Raw genomic sequence first — 22,737 nt, forward strand, 5'->3', positions numbered from 1 at the left:
CAGGTGAAAGGGGTTGGAAGGTAGACAGGCCTCAGCTCAAAGTCTCATCCAGAAGGATGCACCTGTGGCAATGCAGCACTCAGCAGTACACTGGAGTGTCAGCCACAATTATGTACTCAAAAGGCGACTTTAAAAGGAGGAGCGAGGTGAGGCCCGACCACAGCGGCTGACCTGGGAGTGCAGTGAGGAGCGAGAGCGGACCTGCGTGAGGTACAAGGCGGCCACTTTAAAATTAATTAAAGGGTAAGTCATGTCAGGACAGCCCAGCCCCGTGTTATGCTCCACCTGCGCTTTGTGGGAATTCAGGGATGCTGCCGGTGTCCCTGACGACCATGTGTGCCGGAAATGTATCCAGCTGCAGCTACTAGCAGACCGCATTGAGGCGCTGGAGCTGTGGATGGATGAGTTTTGGAGCATTCGCGATGCTGAGAAGGTCGTGGATAGCACGTTTAGTGAGTTCGTCACACCGCAGGTAAGGGCTGCACAGGCAGAAGGGAAATGGGTGACCATCAGGCGGAGCAGTAGAAGCAGGCAGGTAGTGCAGGGGACCCCTGTGGCCATCCCCCTCTCAAACAGGTATACCGATTTGGATACTGTTGAGGGGGATGACTTACCAGGGGAAGGCAGCAGCAGCCAACTTCCTGGCACCAGGGGTGCTTCTGCTGCTCAGGAAGGGAGGAAAAAGAGTGGGAGAGCGACAGTGGTAGGGGATTCTATCGTAAGGGGAACAGATAGGCGTTTCTGTGGCCGTAGACGTGACTCCAGGATGGTTTGTTGCCTCCCTGGTGCCAGGGTCAAGGATGTCACTGAACGGCTGCAGGGCAATCTGAAGGGGGGAGGGTGAACAGGCAGAGGTCGTGGTTCACATTGGGACCAACGACATAGGTAGGAAGAGGGATGAGGTCCTGCAGCAAGAATTTAGGGAGCTAGGTAGCAGATTAAAGAGTTGGACCTCAAAGGTTGTAATCTCTGGATTACCCCCGGTGCCACGTGCTAGTGAGTATAGGAATAGAAGGATAGAGCAGATGAATGCGTCGCTAATCAGTTGGTGCAGGAGGGAGGGCTTTAGTTTCCTGGATCACTGGGCCTGCTTCTGGGGAAGGTGGGACTTGTACAAGTCGGACGGGTTGCACCTGAACCAGAGCGGGACAAATATCCTTGCGGGGAGGTTTGCTAGCACTGTTCGGGGGGGTTTAAACTAAAACGGCAGGGGGTTGGGAACCTGAGCAGGGAGACAGAGGAAAGGAAAACAGGGATGAAAGCAAAAGATAGGAAGGAGAAAAACAAAAGTGGCAGTCAGAGAAATCAACGGTTTAAATCAAACGTGGCCACAGTAAATAATAATTCTAATAGGTCTAAGAGCGTTAAAAAAACAAGCCTGAAGGCTTTGTGTCTTAATGCGAGGAGCAATTGTAATAAGGTGGATGATCTGGCTGCGCAAATAGAGGTAAACGAATATGATTTGGTTGGGATTACGGATACATGGCTCAAGGATGGCCAAGACTGGGAACTCAACATCCAGGGGTATTCGATATTCAGGAAAGATAGGCAAAAAGGAAAGGGAGGTGGGGTAGCGTTACTGGCTAAAGAAGGGATTAATACAATTGTAATGAAGGATATTAGCTCTGATGATGTGGAATTTGTATGGGTAGAATTGAGAAATACTGAGGGGAAAAAAACATTAGTGGGAGTGGTATATAGACCTCCAAACAGTAAGGCGGAGGTTGGGGATGGCATTAAAAGGGAAATTAAAGAAGCGTGCAATAAGGGCACAGCAGTCATCATGGGTGACTTTAATCTACATATAGATTGGGCCAACCAAATTAGTAACAATACTGTGGAGGAGGAATTCCTGGAGTGTTTACGGGATGGTTTCCTGGACCAATATGTCGAGGAACCAACCAGAGATCAGGCCATCTTAGACTGGGTATTATGTAACGAGAAAGGATTAATTAGCAATCTTGTTGTATGAGGCCCCTTGGGTCGGAGCGATCATAATATGATCGAATTCTTCATTAAGATGGAGAATGAAGTAGTTGACTCAGAGACAAGGGTCCTCAATTTAAATAAAGGAAACTACGATGGTCTGAGGAGCGAGTTGGGTAGGATTGATTGGGGAATGGCACTCAAAGGGCTGACGGTGGATAGGCAATGGCAAACATTCAAAGACCGAATGGATGAGCTACAGAATTTGTTCATCCCAGTTTGGCATAAAAATAAAACAAAAAAGGTGACTCAACCACGGCTAACAAGGGAAATTAGGGATAGCATAAGATCCAAGGAGAGGACATATAAATTGGCTAGAAAAAGCAATAATCCTGATGATTGGGAGCAGTTTAGGAGTCAACAAAGGAGGACAAAGGGATTAATTAAGAAAGGGAAAATAGAATATGAGAGTAAGCTAGCTGGGAACATAAAAACTGACTGTAAAAGCTTTTATAGATATGTGAAGAGAAAAAGATTGGTGAAGTCAAGCGTAGGTCCCTTACAGTCAGAATCAGGGGAATTTATAATGGGAAACAAGGAAATGGCAGACCAACTAAATACATACTTTGGTTCTGTCTTCACAAAGGAGGACACAAATAACCTCCCAGAGATGCCGGGGAACATAGGGTCTAATGAGAGGGAGGAACTGAAAGAAATCAGTATTTGTAGGGAAATGGTGTTAGGAAAATTGATGGGACTGAAGGCTGATAAATCCCCAGGGCCTGATGGTCTACATCCCAGGGTACGTAAGGAAGTGGCCCTAGAGATAGTAGATGCATTGCTGGTCATCTTCCAGAACTCGATAGACTCTGGAACAGTACCCATGGATTGGAGGGTAGCGAATGTTACCCCACTATTCAAAAAAGGTGGTAGAGAAAAAGCAGGGAATTATAGACCGGTAAGCCTGACATCGGTAGTGGGTAAAATGCTAGAGTCTATTATAAAAGATGTAATAGCAGAGCACTTGGAAAGCAGTGACAGGATCGGACAAAGTCAACATGGATTTACAAAAGGTAAATCATGCTTGACTAATCTACTGGAATTTTTTGAGGATGTAACTGGTAAAATAGATAAGGGAGAACCAGTGGATGTGGTGTATTTGGACTTTCAAAAGGCTTTCGATAAGGTCCCACATAAGAGATTAGCGTGCAAAATTAAGGCACATGGGATTGGGGGCAAGGTATTGACTTGGATAGAGAACTGGTTGGTGGACAGAAAGCAAAGAGTTGGAATAAACGGGTCGTTTTCCGAGTGGCAGGCAGTGACTAGTGGGGTACCGCAAGGATCGGTCCTAGGACCCCAGCTGTTCACAATATATATTAATGATCTGGACGAGGGAATTGGATGTAATATCTCCAAATTTGCAGACGACACAAAGCTGGGTGGGAGGATAAGCTGCGAGGAGGATGTCGTGAAACTCCAGTATGATTTGGACAGGTTGGGTGATTGGGCAGAAACATGGCAAATGCACTATAATGTGGATAAATGTGAGGTTATCCACTTTGGTGGCAAAAACAGGAAGGCAGATTATTATTTGAATGGCAATAGATTGGGAGAAGGGGAAGTGCAAAGAGACCTGGGTGTTATTGTGCACCAGTCGCTGAAGGTAAGCATGCAGGTGCAGCAGGCAGTTAAGGCGGCAAATGGTATGTTGGCCTTCGTAGCAAGAGGGTTCAAGTACAAGAACAAGGATGTCTTGCTGCAGTTGTACAGGGCCTTGGTGAGACCGCACCTTGAGTATTGTGTGCAGTTTTGGTCACCTTACCTGAGGAAGGACGTTCTTGCCATGGAGGGAGTGCAGCGAAGATTCACCAGGCTGATACCTGGGATGGCAGGAATGATGTATGAGGAGAGATTGGGTCGATTAGCCTTATATTCGCTGGAGTTTAGAAGAATGAGAGGGGATCTTATTGAAACTTATATAATTCTAACAGGACTAGACAGACTAGATGCAGGAAGGATGTTCCTGATGGCGGGGGAGTCCAGAACCAGGGGTCACAGTCTAAGGATAAGGGGTAAGCCATTTAGGACTGAGATGAGGAGGAATTTCTTCACCCAGAGAGTGGTGAACCTGTGGAATTCTCTACCACACAAGGCAGTTGAGGCCAATTCATTAAATATATTCAAGAAGGAGTTAGATATATTTAAGGCTAAAGGGATCAAGGGATATGGGGAGAAAGCAGGGACTGGGTACTGAATTTGGATGATCAGCCATGATCTCATTAAATGGCAGAACAGGCTCGAGGGGCCGAATGGCCTGCTCCTGCTCCTATCTTCTATGTTTAGAGAAGGTGCAAAGATTTACTAGAATGGTATCTAACTGAGAGATTATACCTATCAGGAAAGATTAAACAGGCTGGGGCTCTTTTCTCTGGAAAAGAGAAGACTGAGGGGTGACCTGATAGAGGTCTTTAAGATTATGAAAGGTTTTAATCGGGTAGACGTAGAGAAGAGGTTTCCACTTGTGGGGGAGACCAAAACCGGGGCCATAAATGTAAGATAGTCACGAATAAATCCAATGGGGATTTCAGGAGAATCTTCTTTACCCAGAGAGTGGTGAGAATGTGGAACTCGTTACCGCAAGGAGTAGTTGAGGCAAACAACAGAGATGCATTTAAGGGGAAGCTAGATAAGCACGAGGGAGAAAAGAATAGGATATGTTGATAGGGCGAGATGAAGAGGGGTGGGAGAATTCTCGTGTGGAGCATAAACACTGACATAAAGCTGTTAGGCCGAATGGCCTGTTGCTGTGCTACAGACTCGATGGGCAGGATTTTCATTGGGCCGTGGAGGCGGGATTGGAGGTGTGTGGGGGGTTAAAATCCCAAAATGAGGGGGCACGAACCCATCCCGCCCCCAACCCACCTCCATGCCAGTTTCAAAGGAGGTGGGTACCCGACCCGCACTGGGACCCGCCTTCCCGAGGCGGGAAGGGGATTAGTGCCAATTAACTGTCTGTTAACGGGTAGTTAACAGGCAGTTTTTAGCCTAATCCCTATTTTCATTCTTGAAGTGTGGGATTCCCGACAGCTCCAAACCACGCCAAGTTAGCGAGGCGGGCCGTCGGGCTGAAGGGTTCGAGATGTCCGGTGTTCAGGTGAGTGATGGGTGCATGAGTTCAGAGGTAAGTGTGTTTGGTGTGTTTAAAGTGCTTAAAGAAGTTTTACTTACATTTACTTACCTTTACAGCCTTCCTTCCTTCAGGTCTCAGGAGTCCCTCATCTCACCAGCACAGAAAGCAGAACGGCCGCGATCTGTCAAAAATTGCAGCATTCAACTTTCTGTTCCGGAGAGATCTCTAAATCATCCTGAAAGGAAGGAATTAACTTAGAGTACGGATTGTCAGTGTTTGACAGCTTCAAACAGCTGTGAAACGCCGATATTTCATCTGTCAAAAGGTCTTGACAGATGAAATATCAATCTGTGACGTCACCTGTTGCCAGGTGGCCCTTAATTGGCCTGCTGAGCCCGCTGGGCGGGCTCAACAAGGTCAATCAAGTCAAAATCGCATGGGTTGGCCACAACTCGATGGAGGCGGGACTACAACCTCGAAAGTTGTAGTCCCACCTCCTACCCGCCTCCTCAATGAAAATCCAGCCCGATGTATCTGTGTGTAGGGAATGGAGGGTGATCAGGATCGCCTCTGCTCTGACTCCTTTCATGGTTGAATATCCTGCTGACATATTCTGTCTAGGGTGACATGAATAATGGCTATTTGGTTAATTCCTGGAAATATATCTTAGCATCAGTCAGTGCCTTCAGAGCAGAAGTTTACATGGTGCGAATAGTGTCTGGCAAACAAGTCAGGAGACTGAGGAACCTGGGAACAGAAAAACTGGGGATCATTTTGAATGTCCTAACATAACATGAGCTACACAAGGGCTCGTCTCACTGCAATCCTGGCTTCGACTATGAGGGGGTTTGTCAGACAGTTTGCTTTCCTTCTAGGAACAGATTGAAAAGAAAAGAAGAAAAACTTGTTGAATCCAGAATAAAATAACGAAGGATTAACAGGTGCCCTGGGGCCTGTAATGAGTGGGGTGGATGTGATTCGCATTGCAATGTGACTGGGCAGCAGTATCTCTTACTCGGGCTGTCCAAACAATGCAGAAAGCTGCAGGAACTGAAGTCAGTGAATTATTGAGGGTCTTATCACAGAATCACAGAATCACAGAAACCCCACAGTGCAGATAGAGGCCATTTCGGCCCATCGAGCCTGCACCGCCACATATCCCACCCGATCCCTGTAACCCCCCGTATTTAATCCCCCTAACACTAAGGGTCAATTTATCATAGCCAATCAACCTAACCTGCACATCTTTGGACTGTGGGAGGAAACCGGAGCACCCGGAGAAAACCCACGCAAACACGGGGAGAATGTGCAAACTCCACACAGACAGTCACCCGAGGCCGGATTCAAACCCGGGTCCCTGGCGCTCTGAGGCAACAGTGCTAACCACTATCCCAGCAGGGGTGACCGCTACAACAGAGGAAATCGCTGGCAATTCAGTTCCAAACCCATTTCCTCTCAGAGTGGATAGAGACTTGGCTTCGGACCAGAAACAACACCATTTCTAGCCTCATTGTCCCCGGTTTCACACTCTAACCTGCGGCTGTCTCCATCCGGCTTCTCACTCCTTTTCCTCTCTGAACAGTAATTCCTGCACAGACCACAATTCCCTCTGATGGAAACAAACAAAAAAAGTGAAAACATTCTACAGGTCCCCAGGAGAGAGAACGAGAGAAAGAGAGACAGATAAGAGAGTAGGAGAGAGCATTGACGGTACAGTATTCAGCTACCACCCTCCAACACTCAGGAATTCTCTCCCTAAAACCCTCACTGTGCCATTACTCTTACTTCAAAAATGTAAATCTATGATCCTGCCTTTAGCCGCCTCCCCAACCCTTCTTCCAAATCCTGAAGGCGTGGACTGATGGCTCCCTAGCTGCCTTCTGCTACCTTGTCCAAGAGGTCATTCTCCACCTGTGACAGCAGATAGTGTTGACAGGGTATTCTACCATGTAGTACATCACAGATGAGCCAAGAAGTGCGGGACTGAGACCGAGAGACCAGGAAGGCTGGTCTGCGACAAGTTAACTGATCCCATCTGGAGGAGCAGTAGACCTCAGAGCTCCTGGTTTAGAGGGGGAAAACAGGGCAACAAAAGGTCCCTGCTCCTGACTGGTATCCAGTTAACTCCTGCTGGATAGGACATATATAGGCCAAGATTCAGCAAGGACAGGGTCAGGTTTGGCCATGATTGAACAGCCTGCCAACACTCACCATTGAGAAAGGATAAGAAGGGATCAGTCACGCAAATAGGGGTATTCTACAGACCACCTAATAGTGGAAGGAAAGTGGAGGGAAAAAGGTGTAAGCAGATCAATGAAATGTGTAAGACATAAAATCATAATCATGGGAAAATTCAACTACCCCCAAATAAACTGGCAGGAAGGGGTAGGTAAAGGGGAAAAGGGAATGGAGCTTTTACAGTGTGTTCAGAACTCCTTTCTTACCAAGTACGCAAGAAGGCCCAACAAGAGAAGGATCACTGCTGGATCAAGTAATGGGAAATGAACCAGAGCAGATAAGAGAAGTAAGCATAGGGGAACAACTAGGCAATAGCGAGCACAACATAATAATGTTTATGATAATGATTGAAAAAGACATAAGTAAGAAAAAGACCAAAGTAATCGATTGGAAAAAAGCTAATTTTGTGGGAATGAGAATGGAACTAGAAAACAAACTAGAAAAAAAAATTGACATCCAGAGATAGAACAGCAGTGGGAAATATTTAAAACAGTGATCAAGAGTTCAGGAGAAATATATTCTGCTTAAAAACAAGAGCAAACTAGTCAATAATGAAACACCATGGATGAATAAAGAGATAAGGGTAAAACTGAAACTAAAGAAAAAGGCACACACTGAGTACATAGACAATAAAGGAGAGGATGACAAAAGGAAATATGAAGGCCTAGAAATTCAGTATAGCCACATTTGGGGCGCTACAGCATGGCGTTCACTAACTTTTGCGCCCGGCGCAACTTAGCGCCACCTTCGCCGATATTCAGTTGCATCGCCCCAAGAGGTTGCTGCTGCGCTAAAGCAGGCGATGCACGACTATCATTAGGCGCTAAGCCGGCGATCCGGGGCGCAAACACCGAAGGCGGGCGCTGCGCAGGTGCGGCGAGTTGCTCATTGAGGGCAGACAGTCAGGCGCCGGTCAGCACTTAAAGGGGGAGAGTGGAATTGCTTGGCTGCCACGCCCTGCACACTGCAGCCCTACGGCAAGGCCTGAACACTGCTTCTGGAACAGCTCCACGCCCAGGAGAATGGAGAAGGCCAGGGAGAGAGCGCAGCGCTTCAGCGAGGGTGGCCTGAGGTTGCTGGTTGACGCAGTGGACCGCAGGCGCCATATCCTCTTCCCTGAGGGTGGCAGGAGGCCGCTGCCCGCCGAATATCGGAAAGCATGGAGGGATGTGGCAAACAGGGTCACGTCCAACAGCGTGGTTGGCAGGACACCAACCCAGTGCCAGAAAAAATTCAACGACCTCACTCGGGTTGTCAGGGCGAGTACCCTTTCCAGTATCCTCCTCGTCCCTGCATGTGCACCTCACTTTATGGCCAAACGGGTCTGAAAGCCCTAATGGCCAGCCCTCATCCAGCAGCTATGGAACTGTCATGAAAAGCACTTGCGCATTCAGGACTTTAGACACTGTCAGGGCTATTCGACCATGGGAGGCAGTGCGGGCAAGATCAGGGCTTGACACTGTACTTAGAGGCGGTCCTTTCTCTTGCAGGCCAAGCTGGCACATAACAGAAGACAGCAGCGACAGACCGGGGGAGGCCGTCCTGACCTGAAACAGCTGAGCGACCTCAAGCAGCGAGTAGAGCGGATCATGGCAGGCCGGCTGAGTGGCCCCGTCACCACTGGAGATGCTGACCCTGTTCTGGGCACCAATGGTAAGGTCATCACCTTTTTGACCTCTCCCTTTCCACTTGCTCCTCACACCAGCATCCTTTGCCACTATCGAACCAATGCAGTGCACAGCAGCACTCATGCCTCCCTCGCTGCCGCCCTGTCCTCACTCTAAAGCAACTCTTGTGCCTCCCTGCTTTCAGATGGTGACTCACCAGGTGAGGAGGCGGCCCCTCAAGCTGGCATTGTGTCCGAGTCAGACATAGAGGAGGAGGAAGAGGAAGCCAGCCCATCAGGGACACCCTCAGCCGAGGCAGCCCATGGCCATGATGGCGACACATCTTCCCTGGAGGGGAGCAGGGGGGGGGGGGGGGGGAGGGTCGGAGGATAGTGAAGCTCCGGGGGCCAGCGGGCTGCAGCAACGCGGGAGGGGTGGGGAAGATCGGCGGCCTTCTCCCCGGAGGGTGAGTGCGGCCTCCAGTCCTGCTACGGTGAGCGCAGAGGAGGTGCGGCTCCTAGCGGAAATGGGTGCCCAGGCTGAGCACAGGCACACTGAGCATGGCTGCAGTGGCAAGGATGCCTGACTCCATAGAGTCGCTGGCAAGGAGAGTGCAGGAATTCGGGACAGCACAGGCCAGGAGTCTGTGCCTCAGCAGATTGCTGCGCATGCTGCAGTGCTGGCCCATGCGCGTGCCAATGTATCAGCCGACCAGGGAGGGCCTGTGATCGGTCAGGTTGGCAGCATTCCTGCAGCCAACACTGTCACTCCTCCATTGCAGCTGCCACCAGCTGTTGGACAGACTGCTGCCGCCCAAGCAGAGTTGGAGCAGTCAGCAGCCGGCCCCTCCAGGCCCAGAGCTGGTCCAGGCCGACCCCCAAGGGCATCTGCCGTCTCACCATCTGACCCTCAGCAGCCTTCCCCCAGCCTTGCTGCAGCCACTGGGGTCCCATTGAGGAGCTGCTGCAGGGCGGGTAGGGGCCAGTCACGGAAGCGAAACGGATCACCCTTGCAGGGAAAAAAGTAGAAGGTGTGGCCAAATGTTTTGTTTTATATATAAAGGCCGAGACTGGTGTATTTGTTTCATATATAAAGGCCGAGACTGGTATATTTGTTTTACTTGTAAAGGCCGAGACTGGTGTATTTGTGTTTTTGGGGGGGGTTTCTCTCCATTAGTTTGTCATGTGGGAAGGGCACAGAGGTATCACAGTAAAAAAAAATCTTAAATCGCACTGTCCATGCTTTCTTTTGGAAGTCCTGGCTGCCCTGCTCGGCTGAGGGCTTGTGGAGCGGCTACATTCATCTTCTGCCATTGGCACAAGCCATTCCCTGAGAGGGGGCCTAGAACCGACTTGCAATAAGCCACCGACGGGCGACCCTTGCACTTTCTGCCTCCCTCCTGTGCTGGTCCTCCTCCTCCGGCGGTCCTCCAATGTCTGCTGGCAGTGGCTGAGTCCTGCGGATAGCCAGGTTATGCAGCATGCAGCACACAACGAAATGGGAGACTCGCTCAGGCAAGTACTGTAGGGCTCCCCCGGAACGATCCAGACAGCGGAACCGTTGCTTCAGCACGCCGATTGTTTGCTCAATGATGTTCCTGGTTGCTTGATGGCTGTCATTGTATCCCTCTTCAGCAGGGGTGCTGGGCGCACGGAGCGGGGTCATCAGCCAGGTGAACAAAGGATAGCCTTTGTCCCCGAGAAGCCATCCTCGTGGGTGAGGCTGGGCCTCGAACATGTCTGCCACAGAAGTCTGGCGCAGGATGAAGGCATCGTGGCTGCTGCCTGCAAAGCAGGCATTGACAGCTAGGATCAGCTGCCTGTGGTCACACACCAACTGCACGTCGAGTTGCCCGCAAAGCCACATGCGTGCAGTCAATGGCGCCCTGCACCATGGGGAAGCCTGCTAATGCTGCAAAGGCCATTGCACGCACTTGCTGCTTGTCAACGGTCATGAGGAAGGAGATGAACTGACGTCTCCTTCTGAAAAGGGCATTGGTCACCTGGCGGATGCAGCAATGTACCGCAAACTGGGAGATGTTGGAAATGTCCCCAGTAGCGGATTGGAAGGAGCCGGTGGCATAGAAGTTGTGAGCCACCGTCACCTTCACTGCCACCGACAGAGACGTCCTGCTCCTCAGCTGTGGCTGCAGATCTCCGCGAAGCAGGTGGCAGATCTCAGTGTTCACCGCCCTTCTGAATCGCAGCCTCCGAACACACTGCTCCTCAGACATGTTCAGATATGAGAACTGCTGGCGGTATACCCTGGGTGGGCAAGGCCTCCTTTGCCGACGCCTGTTGGCCCTTCTCTGTCTGGCCATGACTGGCACTCTCTCACGGCGTCTCTGAGCCCTTTGAATGCAATGGAGAAGCCCAACGTTTCCACCCATTGCAGCCCCCATTATATGTTTCCAATCAATGCTATGACACTGAAGTTAAAGACAAGTGCAAAGCTGTGACCTGAAGCCACAAGTACCTATGCGAGTGTTGAGCCAAAGCAGAAAGCTCTCTACCTTTGTCTCTCTCCAAAGATCCGTCTCTCACGAAGAAGGAGTGGTGCAAAATGGATGCCATTTATACTGCAGGAGGAGTCCCCTTTAATTAGCGCCCCCCGTGCCCCGCAGCGACTGGGAACCGTTCCCCTCTACCAGTCGCTAGGGGCGCCAGGCGCACAATAGGCCGGCACCACTGAATTTCCGGTTCGGGGCGCACAAAGGGCGTTGCACCATGAAATGATGTCAGGATCTGCGCGTGCAGCGGAGCGCGCGCAAAGGTTTTGCGCCGCCGCTAAATCTTAACTGAAGTTCGTGAGAGGCGTAGATCGCGCTGCGCCCGGGCGCTAGCCGCTTAGCGCCCCACTTCTCCTCCTCCTAAGGCGCTAGCGGCTGGCGCAAACAACTGAATTTCTAGGCCAAAGAGTTTAGGAAAGAAATAAAAAAATGATCACGAAATCAAGAACAGCTATGAAATTAAATTTTCAAGGAATATAAAAAGAAATGTGGAACTATTCTACAGACACATATATAACAGAAGTAAAATTAGGATAGGGACAGGGTCACAAGGGATTCACACAATAAACTCACAGGTAATGACAGTAAAATGACAAAGATTGAATAATTACTTTGCCTCCCTTAGTCTTGGAGACTAACAAGGTGGGCATGACAATTGAAGAGGTCAAAAAAGATATCAAGACATTTAAGATAGAAAGGGGGGAGATAATTGATAAACTAGTCAAACTTCAAGAGGATAAAACCCCTGGTCTGGATGGATTGCATCCACGCATTTCAGAAGTTGCTAGGGAAAAGATAGCAGAGGCACGAATATATATTTATATATAAACATTCATTAGAAAAGGGAACAGTGCCAGAGGACTGGTGGACAGCTATTCTGATTCCTATATATAAAAAGGAGATAGAGCAAGTCCAGGGAACTATAGAACAATTAGCTTAATGTGGCGGTAGGAAAGATAATGGAATCTTTACTCAAAGGTGTAACAGCAAAACATCTAGAAACTGAAAATATAATAACGAATAGTCAGCACGGATTTCAAAAGCAATAGTAATGCTTACCCAACCTTATTGAATTCTTTGAAGAATTAACAGAAAGTGTAGCTAAGGGTAATGTAATAGATGTAACATACTTGGATTTTCAAAAGGCCTTCGATAAAGGTACCGCATAGTAGACTCATGACTAAGGTCAGAACATGGAGTCAGGGGACAAGTAGCAGAATGGATAGCAAGCTGGCTACAAAACAGAGTAGGGGTTAAGGGTAGCTACTTAGACTGGCAAAAGGTGGGAAGTGGTGTTCCACAGGATCGGTAGTGGGACTGCTGTTGTTCACCATTTACATAAACGATTTGGACTCTAGATGCGGAAATACAATTTCTAAATTTGCGGATGATACGAAATTGGGAGGGGTAGTTAATACAGAGGAGGACTGCGACAATATACAAGAGACATTAATAAACTTGCAGAAGGGGCGTGTAATTGGCAAATTAAGTTCAATATAGATAAATGTGAGGTGGTGCAATTTGGTAGGATAAATAAGGAGGCCACATACTCCTTGGAAATAAGAGTCTGAATGGGGTAGAGGAGCAAAGGGATCTAGGGGTACAGATATACAAATCATTAAAAGTAGCGATGATGGTTAACAAGGCCAATAAAAATGCAAACAAAGCACTGGGGTTCATTTTTAGATGGACAGAATTGAAAAGTGGAGAAGTTATGTTAAACTTGTATGGAACCTTGGTTAGACCACACTTTCAGTACTGTGCACAATTCTGATCTCCATATTATTAAAAGGATATAGAGGCACTGGAGAAGGTGGAAAAAAGATTTACAAGAATGATACCAGAACTGAGAGGTTATACCTATCACGAAATATTGAATAGACTGGGGCTCTTTTCTCTCAAAAAGAGGGGTTACCTGATAGAGGTCTTTAAAATTATAAAAGGGTTTGATGGGGCAGACGTAGAGAAAATGGTTCCACTTGTTGGGAAGTCAAAACTGGAGGCCATGAATTAAGGATCGTCACTAATAAATCCAATCAGGAATTCAGGAGAAATGTCTTTACCCAGAGAGTGTGGTGAGAATGTGGATCTCGCTATGACAAGGAGTGACTGAGGTGAATAGCACAGATGCATTACACAGGATATACGGCACAGAAACAGGCCATTCGGCCCAACCATTCCATGCTGGTGTTTATGCTCCACTCGAGCCTCCTCCCGTCTTTCCTCATCTAAATCTATCAGCATAACCCTCGATTCCCTTCTCCCTCATATGTTTGTCTAGTCTCCCCTTAAATGCATCTATACTATTTGCTTCAACCACTCCTTATGGTAGCGAGTTCCACATTCTCACCACTCTTTGGTAAAGAAGTTTATTTTGAATTCCCTAATGGCTTTCTTGGTGACTATCTTATATTGATGCCTCTAGTTATGCTTCTCCCCACAAGTGGACACATTGGGCTGGATTTTACCAGCCCTGAGGAGGCAGGTTTGGAGGCGAGACTGCTAGGAAAGTCAATAAGAATGGGAGCGGGTCCCGAACCCGCTCACAACCAGCCTCCAACCAATCTTCCTGGGAGTCGGGTCCGCAATTTGCGCAGGGGCCCTACTCCTAGCGGCGGGAACTGGATTTTAGGCACTTAACTACTTGTTAACAAGCAGTTAAGAGGCTTTTTTCAATTTTGAGACTTCTGCTGCGGGCTTCCCGACATCGGGGAACCCCGCCAGGGTAGGTGAGGCGTGCTGTGAGTCTATTGTTATGTTGGTGTATAGATGACAGCTGCAGAAGTGGTATGAAGGATGCAATGGGACACTGGTAAGTATCAGAGGTAAGGAAATGTTGGGAAAGTCATTTTTAATGTGTTTAGATTTTTCTGTAAGTGACGAGCTTGGAGGTGTTTGTGTGGCCTCACCTCAGTGGGAGAAGTGACAGATTTGCTTCTGTACCCTCACCTGCAGCTGATATCTGTTTCATCCTAAGGAGAGAGTCACTGGAGAGCCTGGGTTCAAGGGCTCACCTGTGTACAGTGATTGTCAGTGTTTGACAGCACCTCAATGCTATCAAACACTGTCAAATCATCTGTCAAAAATTTATGGCCTTCAGGAAAACCGGCAGATGAAGCGTCATCAACTGACGTCATCTGACATCGGCATTCCCTTAATTGGCCAGCAAGCCCGCAGGGCGGGCTTAACAAGGCTAATCAGGGGAAAATAGCATCTGTGCATCAGATGTTGCTGGGGGCAGGACTAGAATCCGGAAGGCAGCAGTCCTGCCCCCAACGCATCTCGGTGAGTAAAATCCAGCCCATTCTCTCTGTATCCACTCCATCAAAACCTTTCACAATTTTAAAGACCTCTATTAGGTCACCCCTCAGCCTTCTTTTTTTCAAGAGAAAAGAGACTCAGCCCGTTCCTTTCCTGATATGTATATCCTCACATTTCTGGTATCATCCTTGTAAATATTCTCTGCACCCTCTCCAGTGCCTCTATATCCTTTTTATAATATGGCGACCAGAACTGCATGCAGTACTCAAAGTGAGATCTAACCAAGGTTCGATACAGGTTTAGCATAAATTCACTTCTTTTCAATTCTATCCCTCTAGAAATAAACCCTAGTGATTGGTTTACATTTTTAATGGCCTTGCTAACCTATGGCACAACCTTTAGTGATTTGTGTATTTGTACTCTGAGATCCCTTTGTTCCTCTACCCTACCTAGACTTGCACTCTCCAAGTGATGTGACCTCCCTATTCTTCCTACCAAAATGCAATACCTCACATTTGTCTGTGATGAACTTAATTTGCCAATTATTTGCCCATTCTGCAAGTTTATTAATGTCCTCCTGTAATTTGTTGCAGTCCTCCTCAGTATTGACTATCCCCCCCCCCCGCCCAATTTGGTATCATCTGCAAATTTAGAAATTGTGTTTTTGATTCCAAAGTCTAAATCGTTAATGTAAATGGTAAACAGCAGTGGTCCCAGCACTGATCCTTGTGGAACACCACTACTCACCTTCTGCCACTGTGAATAGCTACCCTTCACTCCCACTTTCTGCTTTCTGTCTTGAAGCCAGCTAGCAATCCATTCTGCTACTTCTCTCCTGACTTCACATTCTCTAACCTTGTTCATCAGTTTATTATGGGCTACCTTATCAAAGGCCTTTTGAAAAATCTAGATAAATTACATCTATTGCATTACCATTGTCTACTCTCTGTTACCTCTTCAAAAAATTCAATAAGGTTGGTCAAGTAAGATTTTCCCTTTTGAAATCCAAGTTGACTATTCATTATTATAGAAGATAGGAGCAGGAGTAGGCCATTCGGCCCCTCGAGCCTGTTCCGCCATTTAATGAGATCATGGCTGATCATCCAAATTCAGTACCCTGTCCCTGCTTTCTCCCCATATCCCTTGATCCTTCTTGAATATATCTAATGAATTGGCCTCAACTGCCTTCTGTGGTAGAGAATTCCACAGGTTCACCACTCTCTGGGTGGGGGGGGGGGGGGGGGGGGGAGAGAGGGGGGGAGGGAGAGGGGGAGGAGGAAGGGGAGGGGGGGAGGGAGGAAGGGGAGGGGGGGAGGGAGGAAGGGGAGGGGGGGAGGGAGGAAGGGGAGGGGGGGAGGGAGGAAGGGGAGGGGGGGAGGGAGGAAGGGGAGGGGGGGAGGGAGGAAGGGGAGGGGGGGAGGGAGGAAGGGGAGGGGGGGAGGGAGGGAGGGAGAGGAGGGGGGGAGGGAGGGGAGGAGTCCCCCCCGATGTCCCGCCCCGCGATCTCCCGATGTCCCGCCCCGCGATCTCCCGCCCCGCGATCTCCCGATGTCCCGCCCCGCGATCTCCCGATGTCCCGCCCCGCGATCTCCCGATGTCCCGCCCCGCGATCTCCCGATGTCCCGCCCCGCGATCTCCCGATGTCCCGCCCCGCGATCTCCCGATGTCCCGCCCCGCGATCTCCCGATGTCCCGCCCCGCGATCTCCCGATGTCCCGCCCCGCGATCTCCCGATGTCCCGCCCCGCGATCTCCCGATGTCCCGCCCCGCGATCTCCCGCCCCGCGATCTCCCGATGTCCCGCCCCGCGATCTCCCGATGTCCCGCCCCGCGATCTCCCGATGTCCCGCCCCGCGATCTCCCGATGTCCCGCCCCGCGATCTCCCGATGTCCCGCCCCGCGATCTCCCGATGTCCCGCCCCGCGATCTCCCGATGTCCCTCCCCGCGATCTCCCGATGTCCCTCCCCGCGATCGCCCGATGTCCCGCCCCGCGATCGCCCGATGTCCCGCCCCGCGATCTCCCATCCCCCCGATCTCCCATCCCCCCGATCTCTCATCCCCCCGATCTCCCGATGTCCCGCCCCCCGATCTCCCGTCCCCCGATGTCCCGCCCCCCGATCTCCCGTCCCCCGATGTCCCGCCCCCGATGTCCCGCCCCCCGATGTCCCGCCCCCCGATGTCCCGCCCCGCGATCTCCCGATGTCCCGCGATCTCCCGATGTCCCGCCCCGCGATCTCCCGATGTCCCGCCCCGCGATCTCCCGATGTCCCGCCCCGCGATCTCCCGATGTCCCGCCCCGCGATCTCCCGATGTCCCGCCCCGCGATCTCCCGATGTCCCGCCCCGCGATCTCCCGATGTCCCGCCCCGCGATCTCCCGATGTCCCGCCCCGCGATCTCCCGATGTCCCGCCCCGCGATCTCCCGATGTCCCGCCCCGCGATCTCCCGATGTCCCGCCCCGCGATCTCCCGATGTCCCGCCCCGCGATCTCCCGATGTCCCGCCCCGCGATCTCCCGATGTCCCGCCCCGCGATCTCCCGATGTCCCGCCCCGCGATCTCCCGATGTCCCGCCCCGCGATCTCCCGATGTCCCGCCCCGCGATCTCCCGATGTCCCGCCCCGCGATCTCCCGATGTCCCGCCCCGCGATCTCCCGATGTCCCGCCCCGCGATCTCCCGATGTCCCGCCCCGCGATCTCCCGATGTCCCGCCCCGCGATCTCCCGATGTCCCGCCCCGCGATCTCCCGATGTCCCGCCCCGCGATCTCCCGATGTCCCGCCCCGCGATCTCCCGATGTCCCGCCCCGCGATCTCCCGATGTCCCGCCCCGCGATCTCCCGATGTCCCGCCCCGCGATCTCCCGATGTCCCGCCCCGCGATCTCCCGATGTCCCGCCCCGCGATCTCCCGATGTCCCGCCCCGCGATCTCCCGATGTCCCGCCCCGCGATCTCCCGATGTCCCGCCCCGCGATCTCCCGCTGTCCCGCCCCGCGATCTCCCGATGTCCCGCCCCGCGATCTCCCGATGTCCCGCCCCGCGATCTCCCGATGTCCCGCCCCGCGATCTCCCGATGTCCCGCCCCGCGATCTCCCGATGTCCCGCCCCGCGATCTCCCGATGTCCCGCCCCGCGATCTCCCGATGTCCCGCCCCCCGATCTCCCGATGTCCCGCCCCCCCGATCTCCCGATGTCCCGCCCCCCGATCTCCCGATGTCCCCGATCTCCCGATGTCCCGCCCCCCGATCTCCCGTCCCCCGATGTCCCGCCCCCCGATCTCCCGCCCCCGGATCGCCCTATGTCCCGCCCCCGCGATCTCCCGATGTCCCCGCCCGAGCCGGCTTCAAGACCAGAGAGACGCCGCCGCGCAACCTACCGCGTGAGGCCCGGCCGGACTCAAGTCGCGCTCCGGGCAGAAGATGACGTGGACGCTGACTCCCGCCCCGCCCGCCTTTACTAAGATGGCGGCGGTGGCGACACTCGGCTAAGGTCCGCCCCCTCCAGCCTTCACAAAGATCGTGACGGGAGGCGCCTAGCTCGGGTGTGGCTGGTCAACAGACGCCCAGGCTTTGAGGCCTGGAAAAACGGTGAAAGGTAGGAAAATTATATAGAGGTTAGACAAAAGATTTACAAATTAATTAACTTTTTTAAAAAACAATTTGTCTTTTAAAAGCAACTTTTTTTTTGCTGGAAATGTAGATTTGAAAAGAAACACGCAGAAAGCGGGAAAAAGAAAGGAAAAGTTTGGAATCAAGATGGCGGTGACTCACCTCGGTTCAGAACGATAAGGCCTGCCCACACACCGATTGGTGGACCGTTAGGTCACCGAAGTGTAGGATTGGTCAATCGTCCCGTCACTCAACCGTAGGAGTGCCCGCCCGCACGCGCCAGGAACCCGCCTTACGATTGGTCGACCTCGACGTCACTCAATGCTAATGAGCGGAATGTTGAATGTTTTTTGGATACCGCGGGCGCAATTTTTGTCCGGCCGAAACGTAAATACGCTTAGGACGGTTCTGGAATCGTCAGCTTTCTTTCGACGTAACACACGTGTAGGTACGCGCTATAACTTTCGAGTTAATTCAATACAGACAGACAGACGGAATGACAGACAGATGTATCCTTTTATATATAGATATAGATAGATAGAAGATACCCACTTTAAAAAAAAATTTTTTAATGCACTTATCTCATTACTCATCTCATAATCCAATGCCATGTCCACCTGATCTATCTCCCTGGTAAATGCCAAAGCGAAATAATGATTTAATATTTCTTCCATCTCCCTATCGTTACCTGTGGTATTGTCCTGTCCATCCCTTAATGGCCCTATTCCCAAAAATTGACCCTTAGTGTTAGGGGGATTACATACGTGGGGTTACGGGGATAGGGTGGGATATGTGTTGGTGTAGGGGTTACGGGGATCGGGTGGGATATGTGTCGGTGCAGGCTCGATGGGCCGAAATGGCCTCTATCTGCACTGTGGGGTTTCTGTGATTTCTGTGATCATGCACTCCTCTGCTGTCTATATACTTAATGTATGCCTCTTTCCTTACCCTCAATTGTTTCCTTATGTCTTTATTCATCCATGGAGTCTCATTAGTGTTTAGTTTGTTCTTTCCTTTTAGCGGAATATATTTTTAATTTTGCATTTAAGGGGAAACTAGATAAGTGCATGAAGGAGAAAGGAATAGAAAGATATGCAGATAGGGCGAGATGAAGTAGGGTGGGAGGAGGCTCATGTGGAGCATAAATTTCTTCACCCAGAGAGTGGTGAACCTGTGGAATTCTCTGCCACAGAGGGCGGTGGAGGCCAGTTCATTAAATATATTCAAGAAAGAATTGGATATATTTCTTGAGGCTAAAGGGATCAAGGGATATGGGGAGAAGGCAGGGACAGGGTACTGAATTTGGATGATCAGCCATGATCTCATTGAATGGCGGAGCAGGCTCGAAGGGCCGAATGGCCTACTCCTGCTCCTATCTTCTATGTCTAAATGCCATCATAGACCAGTTGGGCTGAATGGCCGGTTTCTGTGCTGTGCATTCTATGTAATATAAAGTCACAGGTGACCTGGGTTGAGGCTCTGGAAGCCGGCTCGTGCTGGTGTAACCTGTAACCCAGCACTTCAGCACCTTCAGGAGAGCAAATCAGAGACTTGTCTGTGACTCTCAGCTTTAGCAAGCGTGAGAATAATGGCAAAAAGATGAATATTGAAAGAAGTTCCTTACTTGCATTGTCCAGGTTCTTCACAATAGCCTCGGGTCCCATGGCAACCTTGTTTACACACCGCTAAAAAAAAGGAATCAAGGTTAGTGATCAGATCGCAATAACCATAGAATAGTGGCTGGCTGCGAGTGTATTCCCAGCCTTACTCTAGTCCAGCATTCCCTACACCTCACATCAGCACCAGCTATAATTGATTTTGTAAAGGGTCACTATCCCAACTAGCTTGTTGCTCAAGGGCTGCTGAGGAATACTACACCAGAGTGTTGGGATGCATGGTCTGTGCTCAGAATAGTCCCACACACAGCAAGCTCTACACTTCAATCCTGCTGATACAAATCAAGCTGCCACATGGAGGGCACTTCAACTTTGGCTCAATTCTTGATCAGCTCATATTAAGTCCTGTTCAGCTACTAGCCCAAGATCATCCATTGAAGGGGCCTCCCCTCCCTTGTCCAGGAAGAGGCCTGTACAATTTCAGCACCAGCAGATAATCTATTAACCAGAGTGTGAGTTACACTCCTGCCTCTCGCTTATTCACCAGGAAGGAAAGACAAACAGGTGAACGAACACTTAATACATCTCTCAAATGTCCCAAAGCGCTTCATATACGATGAATAACAAATTACATCATTAGATGGGTAGGTGCAGCAGCAAATTTGCACACAGCAATGCCAGAGATGAATGACCTATTAATCTATTTGTGGTGGTGTTGGTTGAGTGAACAACCAGGTGACATGGGATCTTTTACATTCACCTGAGGGGGCAGACAAGACCTGGGTTTAATACCTCATTCAAAAGACAGCGCTCCCTCAGTACTGTCCCTCAGACAGTGCAGCGCTCCCTCAGTACTGCAATGTTGGGCTGGATTTTACCGTCCCTGGGGAGGCAGGTTTGGAGGCAGGATTGCTGGGAAAGTCAAAAAGAATGGGAGCGGGTCCCGAACCCGCTCCCAACCCACCTTCAACCAATCTTTCCGGGAGTCATGTCCCCGATTTGCACAGGGACCCGACTTCTAGCGGCGGGAAGAGGATTATAGCCATTTAACCGCCTGTTAACAGGCAGTTAAGAGGCTTTTTTCAATTTTTAGACTTCTGCTGCGGGCTTCCCGACGTCGGGGAACCCCACCTGGGTAAGTGAGGCGTGCTGTGGGACTGTTGTACTGTTGGTGTACAGATGACAGCTGCAGAAGTGGTGTGAAGGATGCAGTGGGACACTGGTGAGTATCAGAGGTAAGGAAATGTTGTGAAAGTCATTTTTAATGTGTTTATATTTTTCTGTAGGTGACAAGCTTTGAAGTGTTTGTGTGGCCTCAGCTCATTGGGAGAAGTGACAGATTGCTTCTGTACCCTCACCTGCAGCTGCCATCTGTTTCATCCGAAGGAGAGAGTCACTGGAGAGCCTGAGTGCAAGGGCTCACCTGTGTACAGTGATTGTCAGTGTTTGACAGCACCTCAATGCTGTCAAATCATGTCAAAAATTTATGGTTCATGTGCCTTTAAGAAAGCCGGCAGATGAAGCGTCATCAACTGACGTCATCTGACACTGGCTTTCCCTTTATTGGCCGGCAAGCCCGCAGGGTGGACTTAACAAGGCCAATCAGGGGAAAATAGCGTCTGTGGGTCGGACGTCGCTGGGGGCGGGACTAGAACCCAGAAGGCAGCAGTACCGCCCCCAACGCAACTCGGTGAGTAAAATCCAGCCCAAAGTGTCAGCCTAGATTATATGATGAAATCCTAGAGTGGGATTTCAATCCATCATCTTCTGACTTGGATGAGAATGCTACTACGGAGCTAAAGTTCACATCAAAGCCATCACGCCTGAGGAAACCTTCAGATTGTCCCGACACCTACATTCAATTAAAATGTATTTACTTTCCTTCCTAAAACAAAAAGCTCCATACAAGAATGTTGTCCTTTGTGGAATGTTATTATTAGATCTGGAGGTTCTTATCCCCAAGGCAACTAACAATCAATCAGCAATCGTCTCTACACATCACTGCACGAAGGCAAGCAGCAAGGATTGGTATTGATTTCCTCAGACTTCTACTCAGAGCCATCACTGGACAAATCTCCAGCGTGAGATTTTCAGTTGTCAGTTGTGTACAAGAGGCATTAACTTGTACTTGAAATATGGTTCGGAGCAGGTTTCTACCACTCAGAGTGTAGACAGCCAGGCAGTATTCCTGGCAAAAGGTCTACATCAAAAAACCTTAACCCGTTTTCCCTTTTGGTTTGGCAGTAGTTGATCACCTGACCTGCACAGAGAGGAGACCAGCTGTAATCTTCAGGTAATGTGGGGGTGGTTATTGGATCAGTGTGTGCAGATGTAATTCCGTCTCCATTTTAAATTCATACTTTCAGTCCTTATTTTATACAATACTTTCATTTTAGATTATTATACATAATCCAAGCTGACACTGCAGTGCAGTAGGGAGGGAGTGCTGCACTGTCGGAGATGCCATCTTTTGGATGAGACATTAAACCGAGGTCCCATCTACTCTCAGCTGTAGCTCCCATGACCGGAAAGCCCTGCAGCGGGTAGTCAAAACTGCCCAACGCATTACCGGCACCCGGCTATCGACCATAGAACATATATATCAGAAACTCTGCCTACGGAGGGCACGGTCCATCATCAAAGACCCTACCCACCCCAGCCACAGTCTGTTCGCCCTCCTACCATCTGGGAGACGCTACAGATGCATTCGCACCCGTACGACCAGATTTAGGAACAGCTTCTTTCCCAGGGCTGTCATCCTACTGAACTCCACAAATAAACTCTAAAGCCTGCACATCTGCCGATGCACTTTATTATGGTCATATTTATGCTAATATATATGTACA

At 50.3% G+C, this 22,737-nt stretch overlaps 2 protein-coding genes across 2 annotated transcripts in view; one reads left to right on the top strand and one right to left on the bottom strand.

Annotated features, from left to right (window-relative positions):
• The window catches only part of LOC147096623 (carboxy-terminal kinesin 2-like), a 116,728-nt gene that overhangs the window by 24,309 nt on the left and 69,682 nt on the right, over positions 1 to 22,737 (top strand). The window lies entirely within an intron of this gene.
• Positions 1 to 22,737, bottom strand: part of LOC147096624 (protein jagged-1-like) — a gene marked incomplete at its 5' end in the record, with an annotated part of 46,331 nt that overhangs the window by 522 nt on the left and 23,072 nt on the right. Inside the window, 2 exons of the mRNA XM_085973165.1 lie at positions 6,594 to 6,668; positions 19,900 to 19,960. Coding sequence (XP_085829291.1) covers positions 6,594 to 6,668; positions 19,900 to 19,960 — 136 coding nt within the window. The remainder of the gene's footprint in view (positions 1 to 6,593; positions 6,669 to 19,899; positions 19,961 to 22,737) is intronic.

Source organism: Somniosus microcephalus, chromosome 34 (genome assembly GCF_052327205.1).
Source record: "Somniosus microcephalus isolate GS21.2 chromosome 34, FLI_Smic_1.0, whole genome shotgun sequence".
Classification (NCBI taxonomy): domain Eukaryota; kingdom Metazoa; phylum Chordata; class Chondrichthyes; order Squaliformes; family Somniosidae; genus Somniosus; species Somniosus microcephalus.